Source organism: Hyperolius riggenbachi, chromosome 6 (genome assembly GCF_040937935.1).
Source record: "Hyperolius riggenbachi isolate aHypRig1 chromosome 6, aHypRig1.pri, whole genome shotgun sequence".
NCBI classification, from domain to species: Eukaryota; Metazoa; Chordata; class Amphibia; order Anura; family Hyperoliidae; genus Hyperolius; species Hyperolius riggenbachi.
In genome coordinates, this window is record NC_090651.1 from 267,800,442 (window position 1) to 267,814,090 (window position 13,649).

The following is a 13,649-nucleotide window of genomic DNA, read 5'->3' on the forward strand; positions in this document are numbered from 1 at the left end:
CTTAAAGTGTACCTGAGTTGGAATAAAGGAAAGAGTCAATACTTACCTGGGGCTTCCTCCAGTCCCATGAACTCTGTTGCCTCCCTTACTGTCCTCAATGTTGGCTCTGTTCCTCTGTAATAGCCCCAAGTAATAGGACTTCAGTTGGCAATGGGACTGCGATGGGGGAAAGTTCGTGGCTGGGCCACACATGCCACAACTGAAGCCCTATTACCATGCGCTATTACAAAGGAATGGAGCCACCCTTGAGGCGGTGAGGAAGGCACCAGAGTTCATGGGGCTGGAGGAAGCCCCAGGTAAGTATTGATTCTTTCTTTTATTCTGTCTCAGGTTCACTTTAAAGCCTTCAAATATAAACCAAACTTATTGCAGGCATAGAAAACAGAAAACATTTGAATGAGAAAGAACCCATTTCACAACAGAATAAACAATTGTTCAAAACGGAGCTGCCAGATAAGAATAAAATAGTTAAAAACTATTTATAAAGGGGGAGGAAGTGGTGGACTTACCTCCCACAAGTAGACACACAATCAGTTATTCACTGAAAAATATGTTTATTCAAGTATACTCCAGCAACGCGTTTCACAGGTTACATCCCGCATCATCAGGCAATATGTGGAGCTTGTAAAGATCCAGACCAGGTATGAGTGCCTCCGCTCATACCTGGTCTGGATCTTTACAAGCTCTTTACAAGATCTTTACAAGTGTACCAGAGATGGTACGCTATCGCTAATGTATACTTACATGCGGCTTCCTCCAGCCCCATAAGCACTGTGGCTTCCCTCACCAACCACTTCAGACCCTCTGTTCTGGTGGTATGGCTCCCGGTAATCCTGGTCAGGCATCGCCAGTCATGGGCTTCTGCGCATGTGCGGCTCGGGCACGTGCAAGCCCACGCCGCGTTCCCGTCCCCTGAAGCGTTCTGTGCCTGCTTAGTACTACTGTGCAGGTGCAGAACGCTCCAGGGGATGGGAGCGTGATGAGCGGTGCGTGAGTGGACAAGATGCGCATGTGCAGAAGGCCGTGACTACCCGGATTACCGGGAGTCATATCGGCTTAACGGAGGGACCTCAGAGGACAGCGAAGGAGGGACTCAGCGCTGCTCTTGGGGCTGGAGGAAGCCCTGGGTAAGTATAAATTGAGCCTAGTGAACTATCTCTACCATCTTTCACAGCAGCTTATGAGCAAGGAAAATGGTATTCAACAATTAATTACAACAAATGATATAACATATTCAGGAGCGCATTCAAGAAAAATAATTCAAGATCACATGCTTGCAAGTGCTTTATAGTTATTTTAACTGCTTATAAATGGCAGCAATGTGAATTTAATGTGTTCCCGTAAATTTCAGATATGTCCTCAACAAGAACTTTGATGGCTGTGGATGAAAGCTGAGAAAGACCTTTTTTGCATTTGCCTGTGTCTGGCCATATGATCTGCTCTAAAGAGGGCAGCAATAATGTGGAAATTAAGTCCCACTTATTCTTCTGGGCACATAAATATAGATTTTATATTTCTGCAGGACCATCCACTCTTCAAGTTCTCTTAGTTCCGTCTATTAGTACACTGTGATCGTAGAAAAGGTTATCTTTTTCTTCCAGATGCTATTTTAGACTTTCTGACTAGCCAAATGAGACTCGGTACTTCCGCCTGGACCTAAGCCACAGGTAAAAGATCTGCATGAAATCAAATTAGCTGTGCATTTGGTGCCTTCCAAGGACTTGTGGTATCTTCTATTCTGTCTTGTTCGGAGAAGATGTAATCAGACTTTTAATGAGATTACTCGGAACAAGGAGGCTAAATGGGCAAATTGCTCATTTACAGGTAACTGTAGACTTTTTCAGTCTTCGGGCCTTGAAGTGTGTGTTGCATATCATTTTGTGTGACTGCATCAGTTTGCTTAGCCTCAAGCTGTTCACCGTGGTTTGACCTACAAACTTCCTCAGATGGAGTTTATATTTTTAACAATGCTGATCATCTTTACATCAGGTAAGTGATTTTTTTACAACTACTCAATAATTTATTGTACATGCTTAAATGAACCAGCGGCCCTAAACTTTTATTTTGGATATAAGTAAAGCCTGCTGGTTTAATTAACACTATTCTGTTTCTCATATTTTAGACACTGAATAGCAGAACTGTAATGATGAGGTCCTATCTCTTGACTCTGCTACCCCTCCCCCGCATGAGGTCTCAGTCCATTTGTTGCATTGGGGAGGGCCATATTCCTCCTGTAGCATTCTATAATGTGTAAAACGCATGACATTTCAAGAATGGGAACGATATCCCTTCAAAATGGCCACAACAGGCAGCTTGAGAACATGCCATCTGACTCCCTTACTGATAGGAGAATTCACTCCATAAATTGCCATCTAAGTAACTCAAAAATGTAGCATTTTGCAGTTATCAGTTGAATCACTCATCTGTCTCCTATACAATCCTGTAAATTCAATCCTGTAATGCTCGTGTTTACAAGCATCTGTAGCTAAATAATTTTAACGTCACTGCTGCAATATTCCTATCTACACAGATACTTTTTGAGATATGTTATTTTTCAAGGTCATATGGTAACCACAGACAAAAGAATTAAGTGCTAATCTAATTTACTTTTTCTCCTAAATTTTCTCCTAGGATTAAATTTTCACATCTTATATTATAAATAGAATGCCTTTTATGTCACCAGCAAGCAAGACAATGCTCAGAATAATTTTGGAAGCACTTTTTCACTTACGTTTTGGTCCTTTTTTCAGTTGCACAAAACCTATTGCAAAATACCTATTTTAAAAAGATGAAACATTTTCTCCAAGGAGAAAACTTATGAGAGACAGTGAATTGAATTGAGCCCAAAGTTTCTAGTATGGTAGTTACTGGCCTAGATTGCAATTCTTCTAGGAGATATTTTCACACCTTGTCATAAAATGCCCTTTACAAGCAAGCAAGAAAATAATTTTGCTAGTACCTTTTTACCAACTTTAGGTACTTTTTTTAAGTGAATATGAAAATTATCTCCTAGAAGATAACTTAGGAGAAAAAGTTAATTGCATTTGGGCCACAGTGCTTCTCTCTTTAATCTCACCTGTTTTTTTCATTCATTTTATTTTTTTAAAATTACATTTTTTCTGCATAGCATATAGGAGGTCATATTTTGCATATAAAAAGGCATCTGGTTGCTTATTAAAATCAGTTTTAAAGGAATACTTAAGTCATTTAAAAAAAATGACTTTTACTCACCTGGGGCTCCCTCTCAGCCCCCTGCAGCTGAACGGTGCCCTCGCCGTGTCCCTCCGATGCGGCTGGTCTCGCCGGCGGCCACTTCCGGTTTGGCCGTCACCGGCCGACAGGCTGTGAACGCGGCTGATTATCCGCGTCCCCGGACGCAATAGTGCCTTCTACAATGCTATTGCGTCCGGGGACGCGGATAATCAGCCGCGTTCACAGCCTGTCGGCCGGTGACGGCCAAACCGGAAGTGGCCGCCGGCGAGACCAGCCGCATCGGAGGGACACGGCGAGGGCACCGTTCAGCTGCAGGGGGCTGAGGGGAGCCCCAGGTGAGTAAAAGTCATTTTTTTTAAATGACTTAAGTATTCCTTTAAGGTGGCCACACACCATACATTTTTTTACATTTATTTTCAATTCAAGATTTACAATTATTTTTTTCTGATTGATTGTAACATTTGATACATCTGACCAATGGACAAATGGACGTGTGTTAATTTTTTCCACAATTATGTAAAAAAAGATTGAAAACTCTGAAAAAATTGTTTGCTTCTCTGCATTACGAAAATGTCAATCTACCGCACACTATACATTCTTGCAAAAAAATGATCAGACATTTCCACCACTCCTGATCAAGAAATAAATAAATGAATAAATCTGAATTTTTACTTGAATAAAAAAAAATAGATTTTTCTGTAGAAACGATTGTTTTATCAAAGCGTAGTGATGCTCATCTGAGCTAGGATATCCGAGTTACTCGGATATCCTAGCTCTTTTTTCACTATTTGAGCTCGAATACCGAGCTCGAATAGTATTAGCTATCCGGACTGTGCTATCCGAGCGCACACGGATAGCAATCAGATATCCGGAGATATCCGAGCTATCCGAGCTTGGATAGCATCACGAGCTCGGATAGCGTCACGCCAGACGTCACCTCGAGTCCTCACAAGCGAATCAGAGGGCTCCCAGCCCTCTGACAGCCCTCTGACTGCAGCCAATCACAGAGGGGGAGCCTGGCCAAGCCTCCCTCTATAAATAGCAGACGCCATCTTGCCTCACTCGTCCTGCTTGCGACTTACTGACTGATTGTACTGAGAGAACTGCTCCAGTGCTTTTTGTCTGTGTGCAAGTGCATTGCCATTGTTCTAAACCTAGCATTTTTACACTCCAACACTTGATCTTCAACTGTATTGCTTTGTATTGTAGATAGATTGTATTTTAGGCAGTTTAGTTTGTGTGATTAGGGACTAGGGAGGGAGACTGTCACTGGTGCTGCTGCAGGCCTGCAGCCAGCAGCTAGGCCCTGTGCCTAGGCAAGGCAGCCTGCCCTGCTTTGTGGTCTAGTCTCTACCTTACCTGTGCTCTCAATTGTCCTACTCTACTGTACTACTACTTCTGTGTTAGATAGATTATTGTACTATTTTGTAGTTAGCAAGGCCCAGCTTTACTGCTATACCTGTCCTGCTGTATCTGCTCTTAGTAATCTAGTCACACCTGTTCTACTATTTAGCTCGATTCTTCTATTGTTTAGTTAGTACACTACTCACTGTACTCTAGTCTGTGTTTAGGGACCGTCAGTCAGCGTCAGCTAGGGTCTTAGTGTGCGTGCGCAGTGCACATCTGCGCTGTCCGCACCCTCCAGTTAGTGCTACACCCATCCTCCTATTGTTTATATATATCACTACTTCTATTGTGTATTTGCTGAATTGTACTGCAGTCTGACACCGTCAGTCAGCGTCAGCTAGGGTCTTAGTGTGCGCAGTGCGCACTCTCTCGTTAGCGCTACACCGATCTCTGCTGTAGAGTACAGTACACCTGTCCGTCACCTCACACACCCACCACCACCAGTCCCACCCCATTAAAGTACCCCACTTGTCCCACCCGCCTTTACATACATAAGTTTTTTTTTTCATTTGTATAATATTAAAAATATACAATGTCTGGAACTGGCAGCCGCGGTTTGGGCAGGGGCAGCCAGGGCAGCAAGGGCATCGCCAAGAGAGGAGGTCGTGGGCGTGGCAGCCGCGCCACCACCATGCGCAGTTCTGCGTCTGCACCAGTGGCTATTCCGCCATTAGCCACTGGCCGTGGATGCCTTGGCCGCCCAACAGCTGGGAGTCATGCTGCAGAGACACAGCAGCAGCGTGTGGCCCAGATGTTCCTCCCACCGTCAGGTCATAGCCGTCCTATTGAGGAGAAGGACACAGACGCTGTGGTGGAACTGATGGTGGATGAGCAGGCCACCATTAGCTCTGGAACTGAGTCCTCCACCCCCGCCACCACTCCTGTTCGCAAGAGCAGCAGCAGCCGCCCAGCACTGCCTTGGGGAGAGGAGGAGGAGTGCAGTTCTCCAGCCCCAGCGGGCGACACCAGCACCCTGTCACTCAGCACCGTCTTATGAACCCCAAGCACAGAGAAGGTATGGAGTGCTGTTGCAGAAGAATTGGCAGAGGAAGGAATGCTCATGGGCATTTTGGGGGATGATGCTTTGGACAGTCAGACAGTGGTGACTGTCCATCCGCCCATGCATGCAGAAGGGGAGTTTGGGGGATCCCAGCAGGACATGTTTGCGGAGGGGGAGGATGATGATGACAGGGAGCAGGACAAAGACTGGGTGCCAGGTCCTGGGAGTGGGGATGTCATCAGCTCTGAGGAGGAGGAGGAGGAGGATGCGTCTGTGGGCCTTGCTAGAAGGATCAGCATCGCAGGCATGGGCAAGATCACAAGTGGGCGTGGTATGCAGGCCACACAGCGTGCTGATCAGGAGACGAGTCCTGCCAGTGCCACCACCAGCCGCACCAAGAACCCCCCCCCCCCCCAACCACCACAGGGAGACCAGCGGCAGCAGCACCTTCCAGCCGAAGGGGCAACTTCACCTCCCCAATATGGAATTTTTTCACCCTTCCATATTTGGAGTGCAAGTATGCCACCTGCAACCAGTGCCGCAAGCAGCTCAGCAGAGGGAAGGAGCCCTCTGCGTTTGGCACCACCTCTCTGGTCAACCACCTTGCAGGGAAACACTTTCACGAGCATGAGGAGTTTGTGAAGTTGAAGGAAGCTGGCAGTGGCAGTGGCAGACCCGCCACCACTGCGAAGCCGTCGGCCGCAGGAGTGCGTCAGCAACGCACTGCTCCTCCTCCCTCTGCAACTCCTGCCGCCGACACTGAGGCCTGTTCTGGCAGCCAGTCCTCAGTGGCCTCCTCTGCTCCCTCCACTGCTTGCCATGCCAGCAAAAGGCCTCGCCAGACCCTGCTCAGCGACACCTTCCAGGGGGTGGTCAGGGTTCTGCCTCCCAGCAGTCGTCGCGTGTGGCAGCTGAATGGCTTGCTGGCACGGGCCATGTGCTCCCAACTCCTGCCTTATTCCCTTGTGCAGGAGGGGATCGACATGCGTGCGCACCTGATGTGTGCAGCCCCCAATTGGCCAATCCCCAGCCGACATTATTTTGCACGCACGGCCATCCCTGCACTTCACCGCTCTGTGATGGCCAATGTCGGGAGAGGGCTGGAGCATGCGGTGGGTCAACGGGTCCACGTCACCATGGACTCGTGGAGCAGGCGGTTTGGGACAGGCCGCTATCTGTCCTTCACCGCGCATTGGGTCAACTTGGTGGAAGGGGGTGAGGAGGGGGGAGCAGCATCGGCCGACACTGTCAGAGCAGCAGCAGCACCAACAACGCAGTGGGTGGTGCCACCATGCAGGGTCAGCGGAACAGCAGCAGGTTCCTCTGATCCGCTTCCATCCTCCGGCACACCAGCCCAAACCCCCCGCCTCAGCAGCAGCGTGAAGCCCCGCCACTGCCAAGCGCTGCTGGAATTGGTCAGCCTGGGGAAGACCAAACTGACGGCGAACCATGTCCTGGCCAAACTCCGAGAGCAGGAGAGGAATTGGCTGACCCCCAGAGGCCTCAGAGTCGGAGAGGTGGTGTCCGACAATGGGGCAAACCTGGTTGCTGCAATCAGCACATCCCCTGCCTGGCGCACGTCCTGAACCTGGTAGTCCAAAAGTTCCTGCGGACCTACCAGGGGATGGACCGACTCCTTGAGGCGGCAAGGAAGGTTGTGCATGATTTCCGGCACTCACCTGCAGCCGTGGCGAGCCTGGAAGAGGTGCAGAAGGAGCTGCACCTGCCACAGCACCGGCTCATGCTCGATGTTCCAACTCGCTGGAACTCCACCCTGGCGATGTTGGAGCGTCTGGTTGAACAGAGGCAGGCTGTCAGCCAGTACGTTGCACGAGCAACAGTTGCCTCCCTCACTGCAACTGGGCGTGCCGCCACCAACCTCCCGTCCATCATCTCCACGGAGGACTGAGGGCACATGCAGCAGGTGTGCTCAGTCCTGGCACCCTTCCTGCAGGCCACCAACATGGTGAGCAGGGACCATGCAATGGTGTGCGAGTGGGTGCCCATGGTGTGTGTGCTGGACTGGGCCCTGTATGCACTGCTGGAAGAGGGAGCGGAAGCCTTGTACTAGCAGGAGCTGCAGGCAGCTTCACAGGCCACCTCTGAGGAGGAGGGCTCGGAGTTGGTGGAGGTCCCTGACCTTGCTGCTGATGAGGGGGAGCAGCAGAGCGCAGCTGGACTGGTGCGGGGGTGGAGAGAGGATGAGGTGGAGGGGGCAGAGGAAGAGGAGGACAGCACTCTCGGCTCTGGGGATGCCGATGATGTGCCAACAGACGGGGCCAGACTCTTACCAATGGCAGCGCACATGCTGAGGTGCCTGCGCAAGGACCCAAGGGTGATCCAGATGAAGCAGAGGGAGGACATCTGGATCTGCATGATGCTGGACCCACGTCTGAAGGGGAAGCTCAGCCAGGTCCTGCCTGCAGGAGGAGACCGTGCGCAACAAATGAGGGATTACAGCTGTCCCTTGTTGAGCGCTTGCAGGAAGCCTTCCCTGAGCCATCCACCCCCACTGTCCAGCCAGCACAGAGGCAGCAGCAGGTGCCTGCATCCACCAGCAGCAAGCGCACGCGCACCACAGACCTGCTGTCTCTGACCCAAGAGCTCTACATCAGTGTAGAGCGGCCAAGGACTAGAGAGGAGGTGCCTGCAGCAGCATCCTTCTCCAGTCACAGGCAGCGCTTGACCCGCATGGTGGCTGACTACATGGGGTCCTTCAGTGGGCTTGACAGCGTGGCCCCTGTTGATCCTATGGAGTATTGGGTCAAGCACCTGACGATCTGGAGCGAGCTTGCGCAGTACGCCCTGGAAGTGCTCTCCTGCCCCCCTTCCAGCGTACTGTCAGAGCGTTGCTTCAGTGCAGCCGGTGGAGTCGTCACTGAGAAGCGATCTCGTCTGTCTCACAAGTCTGTGGACAGACTGACGTTTTTCAAAATGAACCAGGCTTGGGTGGAAGGCGAATTCATGGCCCCTGTTGTTGGCGAGAGGGGGACATGAAGTGACGACTGGCACACACACATACAGCTGCTGCTGCTACTGCTGTTGTATTTCATCCTGCTGTCTGTGTGTTTCCACTGCCAGGGAACACATTACAAGGTGCTGCTGCCCATGCCCCACCAGCTTTTACACTCAAAAATAGCTGCATACAATTTGAAAAAAAAAATTGTAATTAATTTAGAGGTGTCCGGGTTGAAAACTGTGCTGTCCCAATTGTGTATTGGACACAATGTGGGCTTCACGACCGCTGTCTGGAACCTCATGATGTTCATTTACGGCCCTGGAACCACCGCTAGGATCCAGGGCCTACTATGTCTCGCTGCCTGCCCTCCTGCCTGCTGCCAAATGCCAGTCTGCCACACACTTATCCTCCTCACGCTGCCTGCTGTTATATTTCCTCCTGCTGTCTGTGTCTCCTCTCCACTGCCAGGGAACACATTACAAGGTGCTGCTGCCCATGCACCACCAGCTATTACACTCAAAAATAGCTGCATTCAATTTGAAAAAAAAAAAATTGTAATTAATTTAGAAGTGTCCGGGTTGAAAACTGTGCTGTCCCAATTGTGTATTGGACACAATGTGGGCTTCACGACCACTGTCTGGAACCTCATGCTGTGTATTTACGGCCCTGGAACCACTGCTAGGACCCAGGGCCTAGTATGTCTCGCTACCTGCCCTCCTGCCTGCTGCCAAATGCCAGTCTGCCACACACTTATCCTCCTCACGCTGCCTGCTGTTATATTTCCTCCTGCTGTCTGTGTCTCCACTGCCAGGGAACACATTACAAGGTGCTGCTGCCCATGCGCCACCAGCTATTACGCTCAAAAATAGCTGCATACAATTTGAAAAAAAAAATTGTAATTAATTTAGAGGTGTCCGGGTTGAAAAACTGTGCTGTCCCAATTGTGTATTGGACACAATGTGGGCTTCACGACCGCTGTCTGGAACCTCATGATGTTCATTTACGGCCCTGGAACCACCGCTAGGATCCAGGGCCTACTATGTCTCGCTGCCTGCCCTCCTGTCTGCTGCCAAATGCCAGTCTGCCACACACTTATCCTCCTCACGCTGCCTGCTGTTATATTTCCTCCTGCTGTCTGTGTCTCCTCTCCACTGCCAGGGAACACATTACAAGGTGCTGCTGCCCATGCACCACCAGCTATTACACTCAAAAATAGCTGCATTCAATTTGAAAAAAAAAAATTGTAATTAATTTAGAGGTGTCCGGGTTGAAAACTGTGCTGTCCCAATTGTGTATTGTGGGCTTAGCGACCGCTGTCTGGAACCTCATGCTGTGTATTTACGGCCCTGGAGCCACCGCTAGGACCCAGGGCCTACTATGTCTCGCTGCCTGCCCTCCTGCATGCTGCCAAATGCCAGTCTGCCACACACTTATCCTCCTCACGCTGCCTGCTGTTATATTTCCTCCTGCTGTCTGTGTCTCCACTGCCAGGGAACACATTACAAGGTGCTGCTGCCCATGCGCCACCAGCTATTACGCTCAAAAATAGCTGCCTCACTGCCTGCATTATTTTGAAAAAAAAAATGTAATTATTTTAGAGGTGTCCGGGTTGAAAACTGTGCTGTCCCAATTGTGTATTGTAGGCTTCGCGACCGCTGTCTGGAACCTCATGCTGTGTATTTACGGCCCTGGAACCACCGCTAGGACCCAGGGCCTACTATGTCTCGCTGCCTGCCCTCCTGCATGCTGCCAAATGCCAGTCTGCCACACACTTATCCTTCTCACGCTGCCTGCTGTTATATTTCCTCCTGCTGTCTGTGTCTCCACTGCCAGGGAACACATTACAAGGTGCTGCTGCCCATGCGCCACCAGCTATTACACTTAAAAATAGCTGCATTCAATTTGGAAAAAAAAAATGTAATTAATTTAGAGATGTCCGGGTTGAAAACTGTGCTGTCCTAATTGTGTATTGTGGGCTTCGCGACCGCTGTCTGGAACCTCATGCTGTGTATTTACGGCCCTAGAACCACCGCTAGGACCCAGGGCCTACTATGTCTCGCTGCCTGCCCTCCTGCATGCTGCCAAATGCCAGTCTGCCACACACTTATCCTCCTCACGCTGCCTGCTGTTATATTTCCTCCTGCTGTCTGTGTCTCCACTGCCAGGGAACACATTACAAGGTGCTGCTGTCCATGCGCCACCAGCTATTACGCTCAAAAATAGCTGCCTCACTGCCTGCATTATTTTGAAAAAAAAAATGTAATTATTTTAGAGGTGTCCGGGTTGAAAACTGTGCTGTCCCAATTGTGTATTTGACACAATGTGGGCTTCACGACCGCTGTCTGGAACCTCATGATGTTAATTTACGGCCCTGGAACCACTGCTAGGAACCAGGGCCTATTATGTCAGTCACATCACACTGCCTGACACACATTACTCCTCCTCCTGTAGCTGCATTGAGCTTCTGCTGTCTGTGTGCTGCTACCACTGCCAGGGAGAACAGAAGAAGAACTATTTTCTGCTGCTACCTGCCCACCCACTCTCCTACCGAGTAACGACCGACTATTACCACACACCACACTACAAATAGCTGCAAGCCTGCAACTACTTCCTCCTCCTGCTCATGTCTGTGTTTTACCACCGCCAGGGTACACAGAAAAAGGCGCTGTGGCTTGCAATGTGCCACTACCTACCTATTATGCCATCAACACAAATATAACTATGGTGTTATTAACATAAAATATTTCCACAAATGAAGTAAAAGAAATATTACAAAAGAAAGGAAAACAAAGACACATAATAAAATGATGGAGAAGAAGAGGAAGAAGAAGAAGAAGATGAAGAAGAAGAAGAAGATATAGAAGAAGAAGATATAGAAGAAGATGAAGAAGATATAGAAGACGAAGATATAGAAGAAGAAGAAGAAGATATAGAAGAAGAAGAAGAAGAAGAAGAAGAAGAAGAAGAAGAAGAAGAAGAAGAAGAAGAAGAAGAAGAAGAAGAAGAAGAAGAAGAAGATATAGAAGAAGAAGATATAGAGGAAGAAGAAGAAGAAGATATAGAAGAAGAAGATATAGAAGAAGAAGATATAGAAGAAGAAGATATAGAAGATGAGGAAAATGAAGAAGATATAGAAGAAGAAGATATAGAAGAAGAAGATGAAGAAGAAGAAGATATAGAAGAAGAAGATATAGAAGAAGATGAAGAAGATATAGAAGAAGATATAGAAGAAAATGAAGAAGAAGATATAGAAGAAGAAGATATAGAAGAAGAAGAAGATATAGAAGAAGAAGAAGAAGAAGATATAAAAGAAGAAGAGGAAGAAGAAGATATAGAAGAAGAAGAAGAAGATATAGAAGAAGAAGATATAGAAGAAGAAGATATAGAAGAAGAAGAGGAAGAAGAAGATATAGAAGAAGAAGAAGAAGATATAGAAGAAGAAAAAGAAGAAGATATAGAAGAAGAAGAAGATATAGAAGAAGAAGATGAAGACAACGTAAATGAAGACTTTCAACTTAAAACCATTTTGGACACACCTTCTCATGCAAACACTTTTCATGAAGTTAATTTACTATTTTTGATACCTTTTTTATAACTACTACATCACCACCTAATCACTTGATGTTTTTCTTCATAAAAAAAAGGTGGTTTCATGCATCATTGACCTCCAAACAAGTTTTACAAGCTATGTAAGGCCAGCTCGAATATTTTACTCGAATACAGACTCGGATAGTGACGTCGGATATCCGAGGTCGAATCGGATATTCGATTACATCGGATATTGAACTTCGAGTGACTTCGGATAGTTTACTATCCGAATTCGACCAAACTCGAATAGGATAATGAGGTATCTGATCAACACTGTCGAAGCGCTGTAAAATCAGTTCATTTTATTGTATCTTTTGTGGCCACCTTTAGTTTTATTTGTGTAGTCATGTGATCTATTTTACACCTGATTCCAAACATAGTGCCTGCTGCATTTTTCCTACATTTGGGTTCAATTCTAGGTTTTCACATTTTTGTCAATATTTGTCATATCTTTTCATGGGAGTCAAGTGGCCACAAACAAAAAATAAGCTTACTCTCTGTAGTCATTGGCTCTTCCAGCATGGCTAGCTATGGGAATCAAATGTCAGTAACAGATTATTATTATCATTTATAAATAAAATAATACTTTCACACGGACGCTTGGCGGCGTCTACCGTTAAGCGTTCGGGACCCATCGGCTAAACTCTCCCATTCAAGTGAATGGGAGCATTTAGCATTGCGCGGTTACCGTCGATTGCATAAACGCGGCGTTCTGATCCCGATTTAACGCATCATTTCGGCCATCCCTAAAAGCCGCATGCAACGTCCGGGGACGGCTAGCCGGCGCGGCTTCATGTCCCCCTGCGGAGACGAGAAACGCCGATCGCGACGATCTCCGTACTGCCGCCACCGAAAAGACGTCACAGGACGACGCAACTTCCTGGCCGCCCCAACGCTGCCTGCCGCCTGTGTAAACCGGCAGGAATATGTTCTGCAGAACATTATTTAGGACAGTCCTATGAAATCATGCCTTTATAGCCAACAATCTGCTTTTATAAATTTTTGGATTTTTAAAGTTTTTTTTTTCTTTTACAAATGTATTGTAAAATGTTATAACTTACATGTTATGAAGGTGGACAGATCTTTGGGCTTCTATTTGTGTTTGGAGAAGAAAAGGGATATTGTTCTCTAGTTTGAAAGGCTGAATGTTATGTGCTTCTTTACAGTCACCTTACCAGAATCCTATGCTGATGACAATCCACAGATGAAGAATTCCAGTTTGCTTCACTTGACAAGAAACCTCTTGGTCAACTACAGTAAAGGTGTCAGACCAGTGAAGAACTGGACACAAGCCACCACCGTGTACATTGATCTCTTTGTCCATGCTGTGCTTGATGTTGTAAGCTCTAGTCTTCTTTTTATTATTTAAAACAAATGTTGATGTTTTGCTATTCCCACAGGCGTGTTCAGTAGGACACACATGGACAATTTGGCAGATTAGGACTTAAAACTAGATCTGGAGTAAGAAGGACATGTGCAACT

The 13,649-nt window shown here is 47.6% G+C and overlaps 1 protein-coding gene across 1 annotated transcript in view; it reads left to right on the forward strand.

The window, feature by feature from the left end:
• The first annotated feature begins 1,757 nt into the window (after positions 1 to 1,757).
• HTR3B (5-hydroxytryptamine receptor 3B) overlaps positions 1,758 to 13,649 on the forward strand; it is a 71,195-nt gene continuing 59,303 nt past the window's right edge. The window contains exons 1-2 of the mRNA XM_068242789.1: positions 1,758 to 1,824; positions 13,334 to 13,506. Of these exons, the coding sequence (XP_068098890.1) occupies positions 13,372 to 13,506 (135 nt within the window). The 5' untranslated portion in view covers positions 1,758 to 1,824; positions 13,334 to 13,371. The remainder of the gene's footprint in view (positions 1,825 to 13,333; positions 13,507 to 13,649) is intronic.